The 21,221-nt window shown below is 49.2% G+C and overlaps 1 protein-coding gene across 2 annotated transcripts in view; it reads right to left on the reverse strand.

The window, feature by feature from the left end:
- Positions 1-287: 287 nt before the first annotated feature.
- The window catches only part of TGM3 (transglutaminase 3), a 130,626-nt gene continuing 109,692 nt past the window's right edge, over positions 288-21,221 (reverse strand). Inside the window, exons 8-13 of one of the 2 annotated variants that reach the window (XM_003941041.4) lie at positions 18,223-18,326; positions 15,802-16,047; positions 11,876-12,184; positions 8,650-8,807; positions 3,715-3,848; positions 288-3,264 (exon numbers count right to left, since the gene is read on the reverse strand). In XM_003941041.4, the coding sequence (XP_003941090.1) occupies positions 3,117-3,264; positions 3,715-3,848; positions 8,650-8,807; positions 11,876-12,184; positions 15,802-16,047; positions 18,223-18,326 (1,099 nt within the window). In that variant the 3' untranslated portion in view covers positions 288-3,116. The remainder of the gene's footprint in view (positions 3,265-3,714; positions 3,849-8,649; positions 8,808-11,875; positions 12,185-15,801; positions 16,048-18,222; positions 18,327-21,221) is intronic. The other variant, XM_039479734.2, reaches the window with a different exon arrangement.

Raw genomic sequence — 21,221 nt, forward strand, 5'->3', positions numbered from 1 at the left:
CAACCCCAAATCCTTAATTTACTGACTGCTTTTTTTTTCTTAAGAGATGGGGTCTCATTCCATCATCCAACCTGAAGTACAGTGGCACAATCAGCTCACTGCCGCCTCAAACTCCTGGGCTCAAATGATTCTCCTGCCTCAGCCTCCTGAGTTGCTGGGACCACAGGTGCAAGCCACCTCACTTGACCTGACTGCTTTCTTATGCCAGACCTAGCATCAATTAGGAGTGATATCCTAGTATCAACTAGGAATCCTCCAGGAAATAGACGCTGAGATGGAGTTGGGAGTTTAAGAGATTTATTGAGGGATAATGCCTTTGAAAGATAAAAAGGGAAGAAAGCAATTTTGGGCAGGGGAGAGACTCAGACTGCAATGCAGATCTGACAGTGTCTCAACCAACCCAACAGAATGCTCCGGAACAAAAACCGCCCACTATAGGAGTCGATGTTGAACAGAAACCACCAGGTCTTGGTTCTCCTACTGGCTCAGTAACTGTCTGGGACTGCCCAGGAAGAAAATGGCCTGATCTCAAAAGCTGAGATTGAGCCCAAAGGTGCTAACAGCTGGAAACTGTCAACTAATTGAACCGCAGCTGAACAAGCTCTTTCCTGGTGGGACAAATAAGTGACACCCACGCATGGCTAACGTAAAAATGGACCCAACTTCTTCACACAGCAATCTCAAGGTCATGTTCCAGGAGAGTGAAGACAGATGCACACAAGCCCTTTTAAGGCCTAACCTTTGGAATCCACATAATTCCCAGGCTAGGCCACAGATCCACCTTCAAAGCAGTAGCTGGCGAAAGGGAAGGAGATTGCTGTGATGGGCTTAGGCCAATCAGAATTTGTCCTCTGAGGCTGGCCGCATTGATTTTGGGCCCCAGACAAAACCAGGGTTCAATTAGCAAGAAAGGAAGAATGACTGTTGGCCACCAAAAGTGTCTGACACATTAGCATAGCGGCTTTGGCTTGAAAGGTAGACAGAAGGGTTTGAACCCCAATTTCTCCACTTCATGGCTCTGTGCTCTTGCACCAATTACTCAGCATCTCCGAGCTTTAGCTTCTTCAGTGGTAACGTGGGAGGTAGCAGCAGCTATCCCATAGGTGTGCTGGGAGGATTAAAGGAGACACTGCAGATAAAGCACTTGGCTCAGGGTTTGGGCCATAGCAACCATTCTCAAGAGACAGTGCCTAATGCATTCTGAGTTTCATGATCTCCTCAACTGTGTAAAAATAAAATCAATAAAATTGACAACTAAGCCCAGTACTTGGCAGGGCGAGGAAGTGCAAGCTTCCTGTGGTGAGTGCATCCCATGAAAGAAACTGGCTCAAGCTATCGTAAAAGCACACTCCTTCCAGGGTAGTCAGAGGTAGTGGGGTGCACCTTCAGGGTCGGAACCTGAGACCACGTTGCCTGCGTCCGCAGCGAGCAGTGCAGAAAGCCTGCATTTCAACGCCGGCAACACAGAGAGCGTCACTGGCTGCGTGACACCAGCACCAATGAAACAGACAATTATCACTTTTCTTCTTCTCTCTCTGCTCCAACTCTGAGGGATCAAGCAACTCCCCACTTGAGGAAGGAAGGGAAAGAAGGCGAGAGATGGACAGTGCCTCCTTTGCAGGCGTGAGTAAGGCCTGTGCTGCACACGGGAGAGAAGCTTTGAGCTGGGTGTGAGGTTGAGGTTTCTATTTAGATTCAACTGGTCTCCTAAGTTCAGAAAATGATGTAGAGTTATCAAAATGGGATTAGTCAGCACAAGCGACAGGAAAGCTAATGGGATCTGCTTGAGGTTTTTTTTTTTTTTTTTTTTTTGAGACGGACTTTCGCTCTTGTTACCCAGGCTGAAGTGCAATGGTGCGATCTTGGCTCACCGCAACCTCCGCCTCCTGGGTTCAGGCAATTCTCCTGCCTCAGCCTCCTGAGTAGCTGGGATTACAGGCACGCACCACCATGTCCAGCTAATTTTTTGTGTTTTTAGTAGAGACGGGGTTTCACCATGTTGACCAGGATGGTCTCCATTTCTTGACCTCGTGATCCACCTGCCTCGGACTCCCAAAGTCCTGGGATTACAGGCGTGAGCCACCGCACCTGGCCTGCTTGAGGTTATTTTAAGGGATAAAGGCTGAGGAACCATCAGAGTGTGTATGAAGGCAGAGAAGGTTCAGGTTGAGTTAACAGCGCTGTGGCTGGTGGAAGCACACATTTGCTCCTGGCTGCTAGAGGGGTGTGGATTTCCGTGTGTGCAGAGGCTGGGCCACCCCCGGAGCCTGCTCTGGCAGAGGGTTCCAGCAAAAACTGAAGTCTGCTCTCACTGTGATGCATGTAGAAAGGTCTGAAAATTTTGCCCAGCCACACAGAGAATGTTTGAAGCCTTCTGTGACCAGGAGCTACCTCCCAAGGCAGCTGTATCTATTTTTGGACATCATGTTAAAGTTTTCCTAAACTGGTTTGAAATGTTTCCCTATTTTTGAACCTAGAGCCTTGCAGATCAAGCCCACTCCCTTTGGACATTGAAACACAGAGAACATGGCCTCCTCAAGTTTATTCCCTGCTCCAGAAGGTCACGGCCACAGCCCGTCTCTCCTTCACCACCATTGGTGCAATGGTAGGTAGAGTTGGTGCCATGTGATCGCACTTATTTAACATTTGTTTTGAGGTGTGGGTGATGTGGCTGGTGCCTAACCATCCCCTGCCCTCTGTGGTGGCCTGAGAGAGGAGCAGGGACGCCCCATGCAGGCTGGGGATCAGCAAACGGTCTAGACCAGCTTCTCTCCTGCATCCCATTTGGAGAGTCCCTGGGTCAGGGGCCAGTCCATCCTGCAGCATTGAAGGGCATGAGGGATGAGCAGGGCTGTGGGGCTCACAGAGCAGGCAGCCCTGGGGAGAAGCAGCCAGGGAACGTGCAAAAGTAATCGAGTCATGGGCCAGGGTGGACCCAGCCCCGACCTGGGGGACAGGGGAGGGAGGATGTGCTGGAGCCTGGAGGTCCATGTCTGGCAGCCTTGGGAGATGGAGGGGGTTTCCCGGGCTGGACAGCATGGGCAGGGGGTTTGTTCCATGGTGAGCCCTCCCTGCTCCGTGTTACCCAAGTTTGTACGGGAGGCCATCAGGGCCCTTCATTCCGCTACGTCGATGGACAGCATGGCCTTGATTGCACGGAACTTATTGCAGGAGAAGTCGGCGAGCAGCTGCTTGGTGCCACTCCGGGTGGGCAGGATCTCAAAACGGACCCGGGACCGCTCCTTGGGACGCAGGGTCGGCACGCTGATGGGGAGAGCACGAATCAGTGTCGATGGGAGACAGATGGACTGCAGACTGGACGGGCCTTCTGCGGCCACCTGTCCTGCTCTGGTGGGGGCTGGGCAAGGCCACTGCTTCTTTAGCTGTCTCTGGGTTATGGGGCCCCTCCAGCCCTGGGACACTTCAGCAGGGGAAGCAGGAGGGGGGTCCCATAATCTCCCAGATACTCTAATCCCTGAAGGTCAGTTTTTAGCTCTGGTGACCTGGACTTCCCGGGAGTTCAGGTTTGTTTGGTGAACCCCCAAACCAAATGCAAAGGCAGATTCTAGAGTTCCAAGACCCTCAAAAGAGTAAAGAACTCAAGGTCACAGGGTGCTCTGTCTTTCCCACCCTGGGACCCGGGGATCTGGAGGCACCCCCCCAACCACATCCCCTCCCGCCATCCCCACGTCGCCACTTGGGTCCAGGACTCACTCGATCTTCAGGTTACCCAACAGCAGGCCGCTTCCCTCCACCATCAGCACGCAGTCCCGCACTGGCTCATCCAGGGGATTGGAGAAGAGCATCTGCACATTGACAGGCTTCCGCACACGAGCCTCGCTCAGTACCTACAGAGGAGAGGGGCTGCCGAGTCAGGACCCCAGCTGCTCAGCCCCGCCTGCACCTTGGTGAGGGTTGGGCAGGGTGACTTAGTGAAGGGAGTGAGGCCACTGAGGATGAAGGAAGGGGAGATCATTTTTGTAGCCCTCCTGGTGTCAGGCACATTGTGCCGGATGCCCCCTGCCTCCCAATACACAGGATGGTCCTAGGACATTATCTCGTGCTGTGGACGAGAATCCCAGCTTCGAGGGAGAAGGAGCCCACTGCAGTGGCCGATAGGATTGTGACTTCCCTGCCCTGACTCCAGTCCAGCCCCTGCTTCCCAGCACAGCCCAACCCTACTGTGGGCTCTGTGAGGGTCAGGACATTTTTCATGCTAAATTTAATTTTTGTAGGGATAGGGTCTTGCTATGTTGTCCAGGCTGGCCTTGAATTCTTGGCCTTAAGTGATCCTCCTGCTTTGGCCTCCCAATGCACTGGCATTACAGAAGTGAGTCACTGTGCCCAGCCACATACTGGATTTAATATTACTTTCCTTGGTTTTCCTGCTTATGGGTCCTGTTTCTTCCTTTAAAGCTTGAATCTCCCTCCCTGGGAGGCCCCACAGGTGTTGAAAAAGGCAGCCCCAGGCCCTACAGCTACACACACCCTGGCTCACACTGTCGCCCCTTAAACTCTTTTTCCAGGGGTTGGGTCCCCCCAGCTCAACCCTAGCTACTCTCCTCTGCTGACACCCCAGTCTACCAATGTCCTTCTAAAATTCTAAAGCCCAGAGGTTCCCTGTGCACCATTTATAGCCTGGGCGGGGCTCTAACACCACACTGTCCTTGCTCAGCGATCAGAACAGGTGAAGGCTGGGTTTGGGGTCAGGAATGCAACTTGACTATTATTCAGACCAAAAGATGAAAGCTGCTGTGTTTCTGCCAAGAAACGGTTATAATTCATTCTGGGCAGACAAGTCATCTCTTTGAGCCTCAACGTCCTCATCTGATAAAGAAGGACAATCATCTCTCCCCTCCCAGAAGGGGCCATATGAGATCGGGGATGGGGAAGAAAGCATTTTGGAAATAAAAATGGAAATTGTATGGCTACTGGGTTTCTTTTCTTCTTCTTTTGACGATGACTGGGGGTTGCTGGCCTTTTTTTTTTTTTCAGTTGGGTTTTTGTTTTTCTTGTCACCAATCCTCAGAGGGACCATTTTACAGTGACAGAGCTGAAGTTCAGGCTGATTCAATAACCTGGAAAATTCACACACTAGGAAGCAGCAGAGCCCAGCTGGATCTAAAGTCTTTGCTCTTTCTGATAGGCTCTGCAATAGCTCCCAGTAATTTGTGAATAATTGAAGCATTTTAGACATCATGCTCTGCATTATCATTTCTTCCATGAAACTTATGTAAGTGTGTGACATAATTTGAAGAGTGAGGCATAAGTTTGTGCTATTGGGTTATAACAAAGCTATACAGATGTTGCCGCATTTTTCATGCTGATATTTAATTTGAGATTTCCATGCACTTTTTTTCTTTCTTTAATACTGCTTACCACTCTCTCCTATTGACCCAAATCTGTAAATGTACCCAGAGGAGAGGATAAGAGCCACCAAAACCCGGGTTTGATTGTCAATTGGGAGGACATCAGCCTTTGGAAACAATGTTAAGATATTTTTTTGGCCTCGTTTCGTGGTCTAAGATCCTCAATGCTACTTATCAGTCAATGCCAGGTTAGATAATGGGGTTTTACCCAAATTCTTGTCTTTTCATACAGATCACCTTCTCCAGTTTAAAAACCTCTGCTCTGCTCTGAGTGAGCTGTGCATTGATCCATTCAATAGACACAAGGATGCCTTGATTTTTTGAACGCTTAGGTGAAGGAAAGAATGTGCCCAAGAGCAGAAAGATCAGGAGTCATTTAAAAAGATTAAATTTTTAAAGAGTTCATGATGGCATATTTCTAGCCTGTGTATATTCTGATTTCCTTTCTGAAGATATTTTATTATCTTTAAAGATAAGCAGACTTGCCATGGAAATCCGAAAGATGCGTAGCAAAAGTGTTGTATAAAAGATAATGCTGGAAGAAGGTTTAACGACATTGGATAAGGGAATATAATGGGGAAAAAAACTAACTTTTTTTTTTTTTTTTGACAGACAGAGTCTCACTCTAGTGCCCAGGCTGGAGTGCAGTGGCACAATCTCGGCTCACTGCAACCTCTGCCTCCCAGGTTCAAGCAATTCTGCGTCAGCCTCCGAAGTAGTTGGGATTACCGGTGCCTGCCACCTCACCTGGCTAATTCTTTTGTCTTTTTAGTAGACATGGGGTTTCACGATGTTGGCCAGGCTGGTCTCGAACTCCTAGGTCTCAGGTGATCCACCTGTCTTGGCCTCCCAAAGTGCTGGGATTACAGGAGTGAGCCACGTGCCCAGCCAGAAACTAACTTCTTTTAAATACTGATCATTTTAATACAGAATGTTTTTACAAGTGAACTGGCAGCCACCCAGTGTCATTTTCTAGCCTCAGGAGTTGGAATGGGCACTCTGCTGTCCACCAAGTCTAGAGAGATGGGGAGTGTTTCTCAGAAATGCTTTGTGAAGCAGAAGAGGCTACCACATGCAGGGCACAAGCACAGACTGACAGTGACCTCTCCTCTGTACAGGGAAGAATGTAAGCCCACAGCCAAGGGATGAGCTCTGCTCCAATCTGGCCTGAGGAAGGGGCTGTTTCTCTGCTACAGATATTGGTTATCCACTAAGACACTGTGCCATGGGAGACAGTGAAGAACTCTGAACAGAGGTAACACCTGCCCTCGTGGAGTTTATGGTTGGACAGAGGTTCACAACCAAATAATTGCACAAGGAAAGATAATATTCCAGCTGGGAGAAACGCCTTGAAGGAAAAGGACAGCAGGTTCTCAGGGTGCATAACTGAGACCAGGCCTAATTTGGGAGCTCAGGAAAGGCTTCCCTGAGGAAAGGACACCCTGCATGGGAAGTAACTTATTGTCCCAATGACAGAGTTGGAGCAACTGAGACTCGGATTAAGGGACTTGCTCGGTGTTACTACTAATCAATGGAGGGGTTTATGTTTAGATTCAATGCCAGTTCCATTTGGTTACAGGGTCCAAGGCCTGAACGACCACCCTTCTCTCCTGCTCCCAGATTGGCTGCCCAGTCACTGGCTCTCTAGCCCCTAAGGTAGGGACCAACTCCCCGATCCTGAAGCACAGTCCAAACTAACCAGGACAGTGGAAGGATGCAGTTGCAGGCCAGCTATGGAGAACCCGGCCCCGTATCAGAGCTAGCACCCTAGATACCCCTGCCATCTCTGAGGTCAGGAACCCCAGCAGCCAGGTTACAGCGTAGGGAGGAGTGGGCCAGGGCAGCCATGAGTATCTGGCTCCTCCTGGTTTCTGCGGCTTGGGAAGCCCGTGGCATTGTGATGGTTCAGGGAAAGTCAATTTCTATCTAGACAGCTGGGGCAGACGCTTGGTACAGCAAATGAGAGAGGGCAGGGCCCAGCCCATGAGGCTCTTAGTTGGGCCTCAAGGGAAAACCTCATGATCTCTGTCCATTTGTCTGTCTCCTTGTCCAGCCTTCTACATTTCAGACCTATACTGCCTGGCTTCAGCACCCTCCACCCTGGGCTGGAGGGATCAGGCATGGGGGCTGCTGGGTGAGGGACAGGCTTGGAGTTAGCACAGGTGCTCCTGCCAGTGCTGAGGAAGGGACAGAGTGGCATGAGGGGCCTCCCACAGACCTGCAAGCCCCCATGCCTGGGCTTCTGAGAAGGAGCCTGGGCGTGAAAGCTGCAAACAAAAGGAAGCCCTATGAGCAGAGAAAGAGCGGTCCTTGTTCTCAGCCACTTTGAAGATCCTGTTGCTGGCTAGTGATGTACCAGGACGCCTTGGAGGGCATGGGCTGAGAGTCCCAGGACACCTTGGAGGGGCATGGGCTGAGTCCCAGGGCGCCTTGGAGGGCATGGGCTGGGAGTCCCAGGATGCCTTGGAGGGTCATGGGCTGAGTCCCAGGGCGCCTTGGAGGGTCATGGGCTGAGTCCCAGGGCACCTTGGAGGGGTATGGGCTGAGTCTCAGGGCGCCTTGAAGGGGCATGGGCTGAGTCCCAGGGCGCCTTGGAGGGCATGGGCTGAGTCCCAGGGTGCCTTGGAGGGCATGGGCTGGGAGTCCTAGGGCCTGAGGTGTAGCATTGGCTCTGGCAGAAGCCGGCTCTTCCCTTCTCTCTGGACCTTGGTTTACTGGTGTGAAACGAGAGCACAGGAACATGTGACAAGGCTCCTAAGAGTCCACGATTCTGTAACTCCAGGGTCTAGACAGCAGAGAGATGCTGTGGCTCATGCCTGTTTCTGCTCTGATTCATGAACAGGGGGCTGGGCTGTGGCCCTGACATGTTAGCTCACTGTGCCCAGGACCCACAGCTGTGCCTCTCTGTGGTTCCCAAGCCTGGCATAACCCCAAACAGCAGATGCTCAGTAGCTGAGTGAGAGGGGAATGAGCTGAAAAAAGTCCCTCCAGCCCCCTCCCCAGCTGATGCCCCCAGTGATTCTAAACTAGAACCCGAGAAGCAGCCAGGCAAATGCATGCATTTATCTCACCAGACGGGGAGCAGGAACACGGGCCTGAGTGGGCATTCTTGGCCGGTCTAATTGGCAGAGCCTGGACCTGAGCTGGACCCAGTTCTCTGTCCCTCCCAGCAAGTGAAAAACTCTCCTTTGCAGTCTGGGAGAGCTGTGGCTCACAGGGACAGTGGGGTTCATGGGAGCTGGGCTGGCCGGGGGGGCAGCATCCCTTCCCACCCCATTACCTCCAGGGTCAGGGTGGGGTTGTCCAGGATGACGTCCCGCTCCACCACCACCTCAGGCTCATCTGGGACCTTGCACACGGCTGTGATCCGGATCATGTTGTCTGACTTCAGGTACTTCTCATACTGCGCGTACGAGATCTTCACGGGATACTCTGTCTCTGGAAGGAGAAGCCAGGGGATCGGAGTGAGGGGGAGTGGGGATGGCTTGTGAACCTTCCTCAGAACTGACGCCAAGCCAACGCAGGGCGAGCTGGTGGGAGGATCTGCAGCCCCGGGCTGTACTGAGCCCTCCTTGGGCCAGGTGTTGTGAGAAGTGTCCCTCTAGTCAGGGTGGGCTCCAGAGCAGGGGCCAAGGAGACCCCAGGACTCTCTCTGGCTGGGCAGATTCCCAGGAGGATGAGCCCGTAGGGGATAAAGATACTGCTGCTTCCTCCCCACCCTGAAAAGTGATGGAGGGAAAGTGTCCTTTTTTTCATTTTTTAAATTATTTGTAGAGATGGGGTCTCCCTGTGTTGTCCAGGCTGGTCTCAAACTCCTGGACTCAAGTGATCCTCCCACCTTGGCCTCCCAAAGTGTTGGGATTATAGGCATGAGCACTGTGCCCGGCCATAGGTGTCCTTCTGAGGGGCAGGGGAAGAATACAAATGCCACCTGATTGCCTAATGACAGTAGCAATCATGACAGTAACACAAATAATAAGTAGGAAGGGAAGCCGGGGTATTGGCCAAACAAACGCTTAGGATCCTCCCAGCCGTCTAACAGCCCGGGGTTCTACTGCCACTGCGTCCCCTTCATGCCTTAGGTCTCTCCTGCTTCTAAATCATCCACATACCAGCCAGACAAAGCCTTAGAAAGCTGGGTTTTTTTTTTGAGACGGAGTCTCACACCATCACCTGGGCTGGAGTGCAGTGGCGCGATCTTGGCTCACTGCAACCACCTCCCAGGTTCAAGCGATTCTCCTGCCTCAGCCTCTCAAGCAGCTGGGATTACGGGCACCTGCCACCATGCCCAGATAATTTTTTTTTTGTATTTTTAGTAGAGATAGGGTTTCACTGTGTTGGCCAGGCTGGTTTCAAACTCCTGACCTTGTGATCTGCCTGCCTCAGCCACCCGAAGTGCTGGGATTTCAGGCGTGAGCCACCACGCCTGGCCTAGAAAGCTGTTTTGTTTTGCTTTGTTTCGTTTTTGTTTTTCTAAATCGCTCTTCTTCCGTGTCACATATCACTTCAAAAATCTTTTGTGGCTCCTCGTTGCCTTAGATACAGTTCAGAGCCCTCAGCCTGGCCCGGTGTTGCCTGTTCCTTAACAGAACCTCCCTCACTTCTTGTTCTGCAGACAAAACAGGCACCTTTTGTCCCCATATTTTGACTCACGGCGTTCCCCTAGATGGAAATTCCTCCCCTGGCTTTTCTCCATGCATCTGGCTCCTCCCCCATGCTTTGAGGCCTCTCTTCTGACCCTGTGGGTCATGGGTCCCCCTCCTCTGATGGGCTTAGGTGCTCTCTTCCCTCAGGCTGCCATGCTGGGTGGCCTGGGGTTGCCCCAGAACCCACAGTGTCACATACTCTCTTAGGTAAGACTGTGCAGAGGAAGCTGCCTCTGCTTTTAGCACTGGAGGAATTTGCCATCACTGCCCCACGTGTGGAGAGGGCAGGCCCTTCCATCGGCTGGTCCAAGCCTCACCAGCAGTGACCACTGAGGTTCAAAAAGGGAGGGAGACTTCGCCAGGGTCATCCAGCAACGTCTTGGCAGACAACTAGACTCTAAGACCACTATATACCTGCCTCCTCTCTCTTTTCCAATCAGTTGTGCAAAAGGATTTTTAAAAACAATTTCCATCCTGTGAATTTTTTTTTTTTTTCCAAAAGTTGTTCTTTTGGCCAGGCATGGTGGCTCATGCCTGTAATCCCAGCACTTTGGGAAGCCAAAGTGGGAAAATTGCTTGAGGCCAGGAGTTTGAAATCAGCCTGGGTAACATACTGAGACCCCATCTCTACAAAAAACTTTAAAAATTAGCTGGACGTGGTGGCATGCCTGTAGTCCTAGCTACTTGGGAGGCTAAGGCAGAAGGATTGCTTGAACCTGGAGTTTGAGACTGCAGTGAGCTATGATCACTTCAGCTTCAGCCTGGGAGACAGAGCAAGACTCTGCCTTGGAAAAAAAAAAAAAAGCTCTTTTTTTGAGTTTCTAAGGTCAATAACAGCTAGGCAGTTGCTTCTGATATTGAAAAGATTTCTGTTAAAATTCTGCCAGAAGACAGATGGTTAGGGGATACTACCTTCTGACAGGCGTGACACCTCTCAGTTTCTTTGGAGACAGAATCCTTTCAAGATGGGCCGTATAATTAATCAGTTTCTATTAGTCCCTTATGTGAAGTGAATAACCACCCCACCCTTGTTAATCTGGTTTGTAAGTCCAAACTTTTCATAACAGCTTGAAGGATTTTACCAACATGGGCACACCTGCATTCTAATCCTTCCACAGACAGACTTTATCTGCTCCACCTTGTTCTCTTCCCATCCCTGCTACCCAAGGGCAAGGAGTCACTGTTCCTCCCAAATGTTCAGACCTCTAAGAAAGCCTGTCACTGTTGTCAGGATTCCAGAAACTCTGCCCACCCCGTGGCAGCTGCGGGGGAGTCCCAGGCCAAGGTTTAGCGCCCTGTGGTCATTGCCACCTTCCCAAGGTCAAACTTGAAGAGTGACTTGTTGTGGGGTGAGGTGGGTAACAGCAATGCCGTCTAGAAAACAGGGAATGGCTCTGAACTCAGTGTCAGAAAACCTAGGACCAGGACCAAGACCTAACACTGCTTCTATCTACGACACTTTATCTCTGAAGCAAGTCACAAATATCTCCCAGCTTCCCTTTCTGCCTCTGCAAGATGGATATTGAAAATCTGCCTTTTTTTTTTTTTTTTGGAGGTCAAACTGTGTGAGTTGGTGTATACCTGTAAGGGATATTGTGCCATAGTTAAGAACTGCCAAAGTCTCCCTCCTTCCTCACTTGGGGCGTAATAGGATTTTGGTTGGCACCACCCTGACATTTGGTTGGCATCACTCTGCTCATAGAGACAGCAACTTCCAAAGCATTAAGTCATGGCTTAACCACAGGGGCTGATGGCTGCTCCATTCTTACCTAACCTGGAGCCCCGCAGACACACTGCAGCCCCAGAAGGCCATTGGCTACCTCGAATTCGTGGATCTCCTCCAACTGAGGGATGTGTTACCTTCCTCAGGGTCCAGGGACATTGTGGCAGAGTCCTTCCACACTTCATGTACAAGCGTGCCATTGTAGACGATGGTCCAGGCTGTCATGTTCACTGTCACTCTCTTCCTATCGCTGCTCAGGTTTTTGAGCTGTAGGACCAGGTTGACTTCTTTGCCCACTTCCAGCAAGCCAATGACCTTGAACTTCCCGCTGATGCTGGGCTCCTGTTCCTCTGTTTCCGAACTGGTTGAAGACGTTGCACCAAATGATGCATTGGGTTTAAGTTTCCCCAAAGCCTTTTGGAACACTCCTCTTTCCTCCTCAGAGCCTGTGTGGTGGGAAAAGACAGAAACACCCCAGAGATGTGGAGGCAACCTGGGCAGAAGACAGTGCCCAGCCTGGACAGGTGGCCTGGAACTGGTGCTGGCTCTACTGCTGCCCGAGCAGGCATTTGACCTCCGCAGGTCTCCTGCTCACCTGTCGTAACCTGAGACTCACAGACCAGATGGTCTTTCGTGCTTTTCCAATCTGCTCTCGATTTCCCAGAATCTGTAGAAAGGTTTTATCAGCACCTACGCACAATTACTATGTGATTTGATCATTTGCTTGTGTTAATTAGGTTAGATTTCATTTTTTTTCTGATAAAAGGTCTCTTGTGAGACTTAAAGAACAAACAGATAATTTCAAAGTAAGTCACAAGAACTAAGCTGAAAAAGATTAGAATACATTCATAAGCCAAAAAACAAGGTGATGATTTAGAGCCGACTTCATTAAAAAACATTTTTTGTAAACTATGTTCTTCTGGCTTGTTTCTAAAGGTGCCTTGAGAGTCAAGGAGTGACATTTTGATCTGTGCCAGTTGACAAGGACTTCCCATGGCCGACATGTTTCCAAGTTATGACTAGTTGAAACTGTCAAGAGATTCCAGGTTTCAAATCTGCAAGCGCTAGAGGAAAGGATGGGTTTTCTGACTCTGACTCAGGCTATGGGCACTGCTGAGTGTGATGGCGTAAGCGGCCCACAGAGAATGACAGGGATGTACCCCAAAACAGCTCTCAGGGCACACAGAACTGAATAACTGACTGCAAGCCTCTGAGCCAGGGCTGACTGAGCAGTTCACAAAAGGCCTGACCTGAAGATAGATCTAGAAGAAGGGGCTGACCTTCCAGGAACCCAGGCAGAGGTACACAAGGAAGACTGACCATGTTTACTCTGCAGACCACACTTACATTCTCCCACTTTCCCCAACAACCTGTGAAATGCTTAAGGCACCAGATGGCCTTTTTTTTGGGGGGGGGCAGGATGTCACTCTGTCACCCAACCTGGATTGCAGTGGCATGATCTCGGCTTGCTGCAACCTCCACCTCCCACATTCAAGAGATTATCCTGCCTCAGCCTCCCAAGTTGCTGGGATTACAGGCACCCACCACCACGCCCAGCTAATTTTTGTATTTTTCGTAGAAATGGGGTTTCATGATGTTGGCCAGGCTGGTCTTGAACTCCTAACCTCAGGTGATCCTCTCACCTCAGCCTCTCAAAGAGCTGAGATTACAGGCGTGAGCCACTGCACCAGGCCCCGATGACTTACTATACGCACTTTATGATACAGCAAGCCCCTTCCCATAAATTACATGTGACTTGCAGAGAATGCAGAGGCCAACTTATCCATACCCATCAAGTTAAGACCCTAAGAAGAGACACAACTTGTCCAGACCACTCTGAGATGGACTGGGCCAGTCATCTGCAGAGGCAGAGAGGGGGCCAGTTCCTTGGTGTCTGGACCCCTGGTCTAAGTTTCCTCCCACACACCCTGCTAAAAAGGAGGCAGGCAGCCAGATTACCTAAGCTGCTAGTTCCTGGTGGGCTGGGTTCCTTTCGATGCCTTCCCATTCTCTAGTCCAGTTGTAAGTCCACGCCCAGAGCTGAAGGCAGTGCACGGATCTGAGCCTTCCGTGCCTGGGACCTCGAAGCCGGCGTGTTTGCACAATGAGGCTTGGAGCCTTGATTCCTATATAGGTCACCTGCTGGGCTGACTCAAGACTAAGCTTCCTCCTGCTGTTTTCTCCCTTTGCTGTTGTTATTGCATCAATACTTAGCAACCTATTTTATTGGCTTTTCCTCCCCGGGGCCCTCAGAGAGAAGCTAGAATCATTAGGTAAGAAGATCTGGGCAGCATCAGGCAGGGTGATCTGTCCTGTCACGTTAAGGGCTGGGGCATCGCCAGGAGTCCTCCAGAAACCCCCTCTCCCCACCCCCACAATGGACCTGCTCATTCTCCACTGTTTAGGAGGTTTGGCTGGGACGGTCAGAGATCAAGGTTTGCGAGTAAGGTGAGGAACCCCACAGGATCATGCAGCCATGTAAGCAGTGCCTGCGAAGTAGCCACCTTGGGAGGTTATTGTTCCTTCAAGGCTACAGATGTTCAAACTGATAAAGATTACCACTGCTATGTATCAAGTCTTGACTATATGGCAGGCATTGCACTTGGTACGTTGTATATATCGGCTCATTTAAATCCCACTGAGGACAGGCATTGCTCTTCTCATTCTTCAGAGAGGAAATGCGGGCTCAGAGATCAGAGGAAACTTGCTTGAGGTTGCACAGCTATGGCTGGTAGGACTGGAGTTCACCTTGTGCCCCAGAGTTTTTGATCCCTGGCCCCCTACGCTGGTTTCTATGTCATAACGTTGTTGGAAGTACTTGTCCTACATCTCCGCCCTCCACACCCTTGGCCCTTCTGCAGTGCCCTCTGTTGCATCCCCAAGGCCCAGCATGAAGCAGATACTCAGTCGGGGCTCAGAACGTGTTTACTGACTGCGCGAAGCGATATCTGACCTCAGTCCTGAGGATGACCTGCAGAGGAAGACTGGGGCCAGACTGAGGTCACCAACCTCATCGCCCTAAAATTGTGCCTCTGGATGTTCACGAATACCGGCACTGGAGGGGCACCCACCCGGACTTGAAGTGAGACCCCATCTCCTGCACTCAGCTTTCCTCTTGTGTAAACTCGGCCAATAGCAATAGCCAACAGTCACTTAGAGATTCAGGGCTTACTTTAGGGGGTACTGTGTGCACCTTTGTGAGAATACTTTCCTTGACCCCTCAGAACTAACCGTGAGGATCAATGGGATGAAGCATTTCAAAGCATTTTAGAAAGACTGAAATGTTGACCCCATTAAGGAGTGACTGTGGCCTGCAACAGCAAGCACTAAATTACTTTTGGCTGTTTCTAAAAGTGAACTTCAACTTCAAATGAAGAACTTTTGTCACCACTGAGAATCCTCAAAGAGATGCACTGCGGGTTTCAAAAGCAGCTCTGAGGAGTGAATGTAATTGAGTCGTGGCAGCCTCGCAGCAACTGGCCTTCCAAGGTGACTTTAGGGTGACCAGCAATATATGGCTGCCTGAGATTTCAGGGGCTCGTGCATTCATACCATGTAATCACACCTCATCTGGCCTCCTGGGAGACCTCCAAACGTGCACAGTGTGAGCCCACATCTCTGGGTTTCTCTGTCCATTTCTTTGTTCAGATGGTTTTCTACCTGAGTTTCTCGGAGGCTAGGGGAGCAGACTGATAGAGAAATCTCTCCTAAAGCCCTTGGGGGCCTTTCAAGGGGGCTGTGTCTCTCCCTATGAGGTCCAATCATGGTGCTGTCGCCCCAGCTGTGTAGCTGAGACAGGGACACAGCTGGAGATGGGCTGAGTTGACAACCATCTGTGCCCTGCAGCGAACTTCCACGGGCACAGCGGCTGCCCATGATGGTTTTGCACCCGCTGGAAACAGTCCTGGAAGATGGTTGTTAGGTGCTAGGGAGCAATCCTATCATTCAGGCAGAACTGGCTACCAGTGCCGGGCAGGAGGAGGCCTTTTCTCCTCTCCACCCTCAGAGCCATCCTCCTTCCATTGAGCCCCTCACAGTACCACCCCGTAAGTGCCCCTCCTACCTTCTGGGTACTTGTACTTGTCTGTGACATCCATGCGAGCATTGCTGCCCACCGCCTTGGTGCTGATATACCTTCCAATGCTGCGACTGTCCACAGAATTCTTCCTCTGTGTGCGGGTGTTGCTATCAAACAGCCAAGTGATGCGGTCGGCATTAACCTCCGCGAAGATAAAGGGCATGTCGAAGTTCAGGTTCACGTCACCCTCTCGAATGCCAATGACCGAAGCGGGGCCGCACTGGAACACTCCTGGAGGCCAAGATGCAGAGGCTCAATATATGCCAAGGCCACAGCCTGCCCAGTGCCCAATTCCCAATGGCTTTCCAGGACCACTGCAAACCCCTGCCTCTGCCCCTCTCAAATTCCTTCACCCCTGACCGAGTCACACTCATTTGGCATTCCGCAGAGACCTCCTGGGCTATTATTCTCTTGCTGGTCGAACTCACGCCCTCCATAAGACTACACGTCCTGCATTCCACAGGCGCCTAATCCATGCTGACTCACTGTCCTTGGTCTGTTTCCTAAAGAGGAAAGTCTTGCTGTCTTGTGCTCAAGGTGGATGCCTCTTTCTTTTCTTTCTTTCTTCTTTCTTTCTTTCTTTCTTTCTTTCTTCTTTCTTTCTTTTTCTTTTTTGAAATGGAGTCCTGCTCTGTTGCCGGGCTGGAGTGCAGTGGCACAATCCTGGCTCACTCTGCAATCCTGCAACCTCTGCCTCCCGGGTTCAGTTGATTCTCCTGTCTCAGCCTCGCAAGTAGCTGGGATTACAGGCGCACGCCACCATGCCCAGTTAATTTTTGTAATTTTAATGGAGACGGGGTTTCACCATGTTGGCCAGGATGGTCTCGATCTCTGCTCATGACCTGCCTGCCTTGGTGGCTGCCTTTTTTCTACTTCTGCAACTCATTCATGCCTAGAAGCCCATCACCTTCCTATTCCTGGAAGACTTCCCTGAACAGACAGCCTACAGGGGCCTCTCGTTCCTCTGAGCTCTCAAGCCTGACCATTTCTTCCCTCCCCACAGAATTCAGCATAGGAAGCTTAGATAGGTAGGTAGATAGATGGATAGGTAGGTAGTCAGTGCCTTTCAATTTTTTTTTCTCCACAATCCCTAGAAAGAATTACATTTGACATCTTGGCACACATACGATATAGAAACAAAAGTTTCACAGGACAGTGGTCCTTAGTCTAACTATATCTAATGAACCTGGATAGTTTATGTGCCTTTCCCCCTTTTCCATTCCATTCCATTTCATTTTTCTTTCCTAAAATGATGGCTACAACCCATTAACTAGATTTTATAACTACTAACGGGTTGCAATGAAAAGTCTGGAAAATAGTGGCCTAGCAAATAGTTACCTCCAAGCCCCCAATTCTAGTAACATACACTGATTCTGGTAGAGGAGCTAGGGGTTGGGGGTGGGGTAAGACTTAATTTTCACTGTTAGTCCTTTAGAATAGTTTGAATTTTTTTCAACTATGTGCATGTATTACTTTATAAATCGCTAATCACTTTTTTTTTTTTTTTTTTGAGACACAGTCTTGCTCTGTCCCCCAGGCCAGAATGCAACAGTGTGATCTCAGCTAATTGCAACCTTCGTCTCCTAGGTTCAAGTGATTCTCCCACCTCAGCCTCCCAAGTAGCTGGGACTACAGGTGTGTGCCACCATGCCTGGCTAATTTTGTATTTTTAGTAGAGATGTGGTTTCACCATGTTGCTCAGGCTGGTCTCGAACTCCTGACCTCAAGAAATCCACCCGCCTTGGCCTCCCAAAGTGCTGGAATTACAGGCACGAGCCACCATGCCCAGCCCCATAAGTCACTTTTTAATGTTTTAAGAAATAACTGAAAATGAGGGTAACAGACAAGATATACTCTAGAGGTCAGAGGAGGGAAGAGAAAAGACTTCTGGAGAGTCTGGGACCCAACCCCTCATGGGGCAGGAGACAGAGAAAGGCCAGAGGAGAGAGCAGAGGCCCAGGATGGGGATGGCAGAGGCAGCCTGCCTAAGGGGGAGCTTAGCATGGCAGAGAGAGCTGCTGTGGGTGGTGACCAGTGGAGAATGTGGACTAAACCCCAAGGGCAACAGGGAACCGCAAATTTTCTGTGCTGGGAGGGAGAGGCTGCTATATGGTGCAGGAAAATCATTACTGGAAGAGGAAGGCTCCTCTCTCTGCTCACCTGGCCTGTGCCAAGGCTCTCTGCAGCAATAGCAGCCATTGTGGGTGCAGGGGAGCCACTCACGTAAACAGCAGCCCAAGCCAAACAAAACTATCAGGGGAGATCTATATTAAAAACTATTTTTGTTTTAATCCTGTCATGCATACCAGAGAGGGAGAGGGCTTTGGAGTTACTACCCTATGCTGCTATCCAAGGCTGTAAATAATTGTGAGGCTCACAACTTAGAACCACACCCAGAGAAGTTACCTTGGCTCCTTTCCTGCGGGGTAGCGTCCAACACCTGCCATCCACTGTACGAGGGGCCCAGGTCAGACCTCACAAACCAGCCTTCATTCCAGACGTGGAAATTCCTGCAGACAGAACCAGAGACTGCAGCGCTTGCCCAAGACCACACAGCAGATGAGCAGCACGACAACACATCTTTACACCTATGTGTATCGAGTGAGTGTACCCTGTGACTGCTGTTATGCTAAGCCCTGGTGAGCACAGTCTCTGGAAATCCTCACAGCACTATGAAATGGGTACTATTTTTATGCCCACAGGGCAGGGTCAAAATTTGAACCCATGTATGCCTAACTCCAAAGTCAAAGCCTTGACCAGCATACACCTTTCTAAGGAGCAGAACAAATCTAAATTGGAGCCAGCTACCCAGGGGCAAACCCACATAGCTTTCTCCCTGTGCCTGGTGGGGTATGCTTCTGTGCTCTATGAAGGCTGAAATGAATGGGGTTGCAGCAGGAGTAACTGGCCTACCAAAGAGCCACACGGTCTTTTGGCTGGGGTCTATACAGAAGAATGACATCTGCCAGTCCTCAAATATTCTTTGTCTTGTGTCTCAGTTTGTAAGCCTCAGTCACCACAAGGCACAGCCAGGTAGCCAAAGTCTTATTCTGTTTCCCAGTTCTGCCCTCTTCTCTCCTCCTTTCTACTCCCATGGAAACTACACTGGTCTTGGTACTTTCCAGATCGACATGAAGAAAATACAAGTCCGACATAAATCCAAGTTCTAATCAACATGGGAAAAAAAAAATTCTATACTCACGAGGTGGAAAAGATAGTTCTAAGCAGATTGCCCGTTTCAGAAGCCATGAAGGAAGAGACTCACATATTTGAGCATGTAAAAATATTGAAGTTACATGTAAACAAAAAAAACAAACAAAAAACCTGTAGTTCTGTTTCTGGTATGAAGGATAAGCTCAAAACAGACGAATCCTTTTGCATATAATGAGAAACTGTGGGGAAAAAAATGAAAAACTAGAAAATACAGCTGAGCGTGATCAAAGCACAAAGATTTTGGAGAGGAATCAGAACGTGGAGGAAGCTGCACTTTTTATGAGTTTGCTCTAAGGAAAGGCCACAGTTGGGGTAAAGTGTATGGAGCAAGAACTCAATGGGCAGCCCACAGCTTTCTGATCTGAGGAACCAGGAACAGAGCCTGGACCAACCTGGGTTGCTGCAGAGTGAGGGGGGATTTCTGCCCAAACCTCTGGGTCACCCTCAATCATGCATGTATGAGGCAGACCACGAAGCATTCAGTTGGAGATAAAAGCACTGAACCAAGAGCAGAGCCACTTACTGCCTACCACAGCGGAGAGACAGTTTGCACGTTGAATCACCCAAGATACACGGCGAAAACAAGATAACAGAATTCAGACAAATCCAATGTCTGGGGTATGAGCCAAAATTACTCAACAAACAAAGAACCAGGACAATGTGACTTATCTTCAAGGGAAGAGACAGGCCACAGAGACCAACCATAAAATAATCCAGATGTTGGAATTATCAGACAAAGACTAAAGCAGCTACTGGAGCTAGGCTTAATGAAATAAAGAAAAGTATGCTCATAATGAATGAAAAGAGAGAAACTTTTGGCAGAGAAATAGAAAATATGAAAAAGAACCAAATGGAAAACTTTAACTGGAAAAAAGACCAATATCTGAAATTAAATGATGTAACAAATAAACTTATTAGCAGAATAGAGATGACAGAGGAAATAGTCAATAAATTTGAAGATAGATGACTAGGAATTATCTAATTTGAAGGCAAAGTGAGACAAATGATTGAAAAAATAAAACAGAAATATATGCAACATACATGCTAGATATTTACTGTATCAATATTGTAATGTACTTACAAATCAATAAGAAAAAGCATACTTTTTTTTGAACTAAGTGGTGAAAAAACAAGAAATAGAAAAAGAAAAACATGCCTACAAATAGCAGTGAGCAGTCAATTTTTATAAGAAATACAAATAACCACCCAACATATGAAAATAGTTTTAACCTCAGTACTATTAAAAGAAAATCAAAATGACAAAGAGATAACATGACAGAGATACATAGATTACACCTATCAGACTGACGGAGATTAAAGCATAGGATGATACTCATTGTTGCACTCATTTCCAGGTGGGAAAGCAAGCACTGTCATACTCCACTGGTGGGAGTTTAAATTGGTATGACCTTCATGGAAAGCAATTTGGCAAGGAATATAAAAACCTCTAAAAATCTGCATACCCACTGACCCAGTAAGTCCACATCTAGGAATTTCTCCTATGGAAAAACTTGTGTAAGTGCACATAGATGTACATCTAAAGGTGTCCACTGAGGCATTGTTTGTAATAGCAAAAATGTTGGAGCAAAAGTTCATCAATAAGGGAACTGGCAGATAAATAGTGGTAGAGCCATGCAATGGGATATCAAACATTTGTCAAAAAGAATCTAGTACTAGCAAAATCAATCTAGTACTTACAGGGAGAGATGTCTAAGAGATATCATGACATAAGAAAATCAGTGTGACCAAACATTGTTATCTTCTCTCTCATAAGTTGGGGCTAAGCTATGAGGATGCAAAGCCATAAGAATGACACAATGCAGGCCGGTCGCGGGGGCTCAAGCCTGTAATCCCAGCACTTTGGGAGGCCGAGGCGGGTGGATCACGAGGTCAAGAGATCGAGACCATCCTGGTCAACATGGTGAAACCCCGTCTCTACTAAAAATACAAAAATTAGCTGGGCATGGTGGTGCCTGCCTGCAATCCCAGCTCGGGAGGCTGAGGCAGGAGAATTGCTTGAACCCAGGAGGTGGAGGTTGCAGTGAGCTGAGATCACGCCATTGCACTCCAGCCTGGGTAACAAGAGCGAAACTCCGTCTCAAAAAAAAAAAAAAAAAAGAATGACACAATGCATTTTGGGAACTCAGAGAGAAAGAGTGGGAAGGGTGTGAGGGATAAAAGACTACAAATTG

Source organism: Saimiri boliviensis, chromosome 9, assembly GCF_048565385.1.
Source record: "Saimiri boliviensis isolate mSaiBol1 chromosome 9, mSaiBol1.pri, whole genome shotgun sequence".
Lineage (NCBI taxonomy): Eukaryota > Metazoa > Chordata > Mammalia > Primates > Cebidae > Saimiri > Saimiri boliviensis.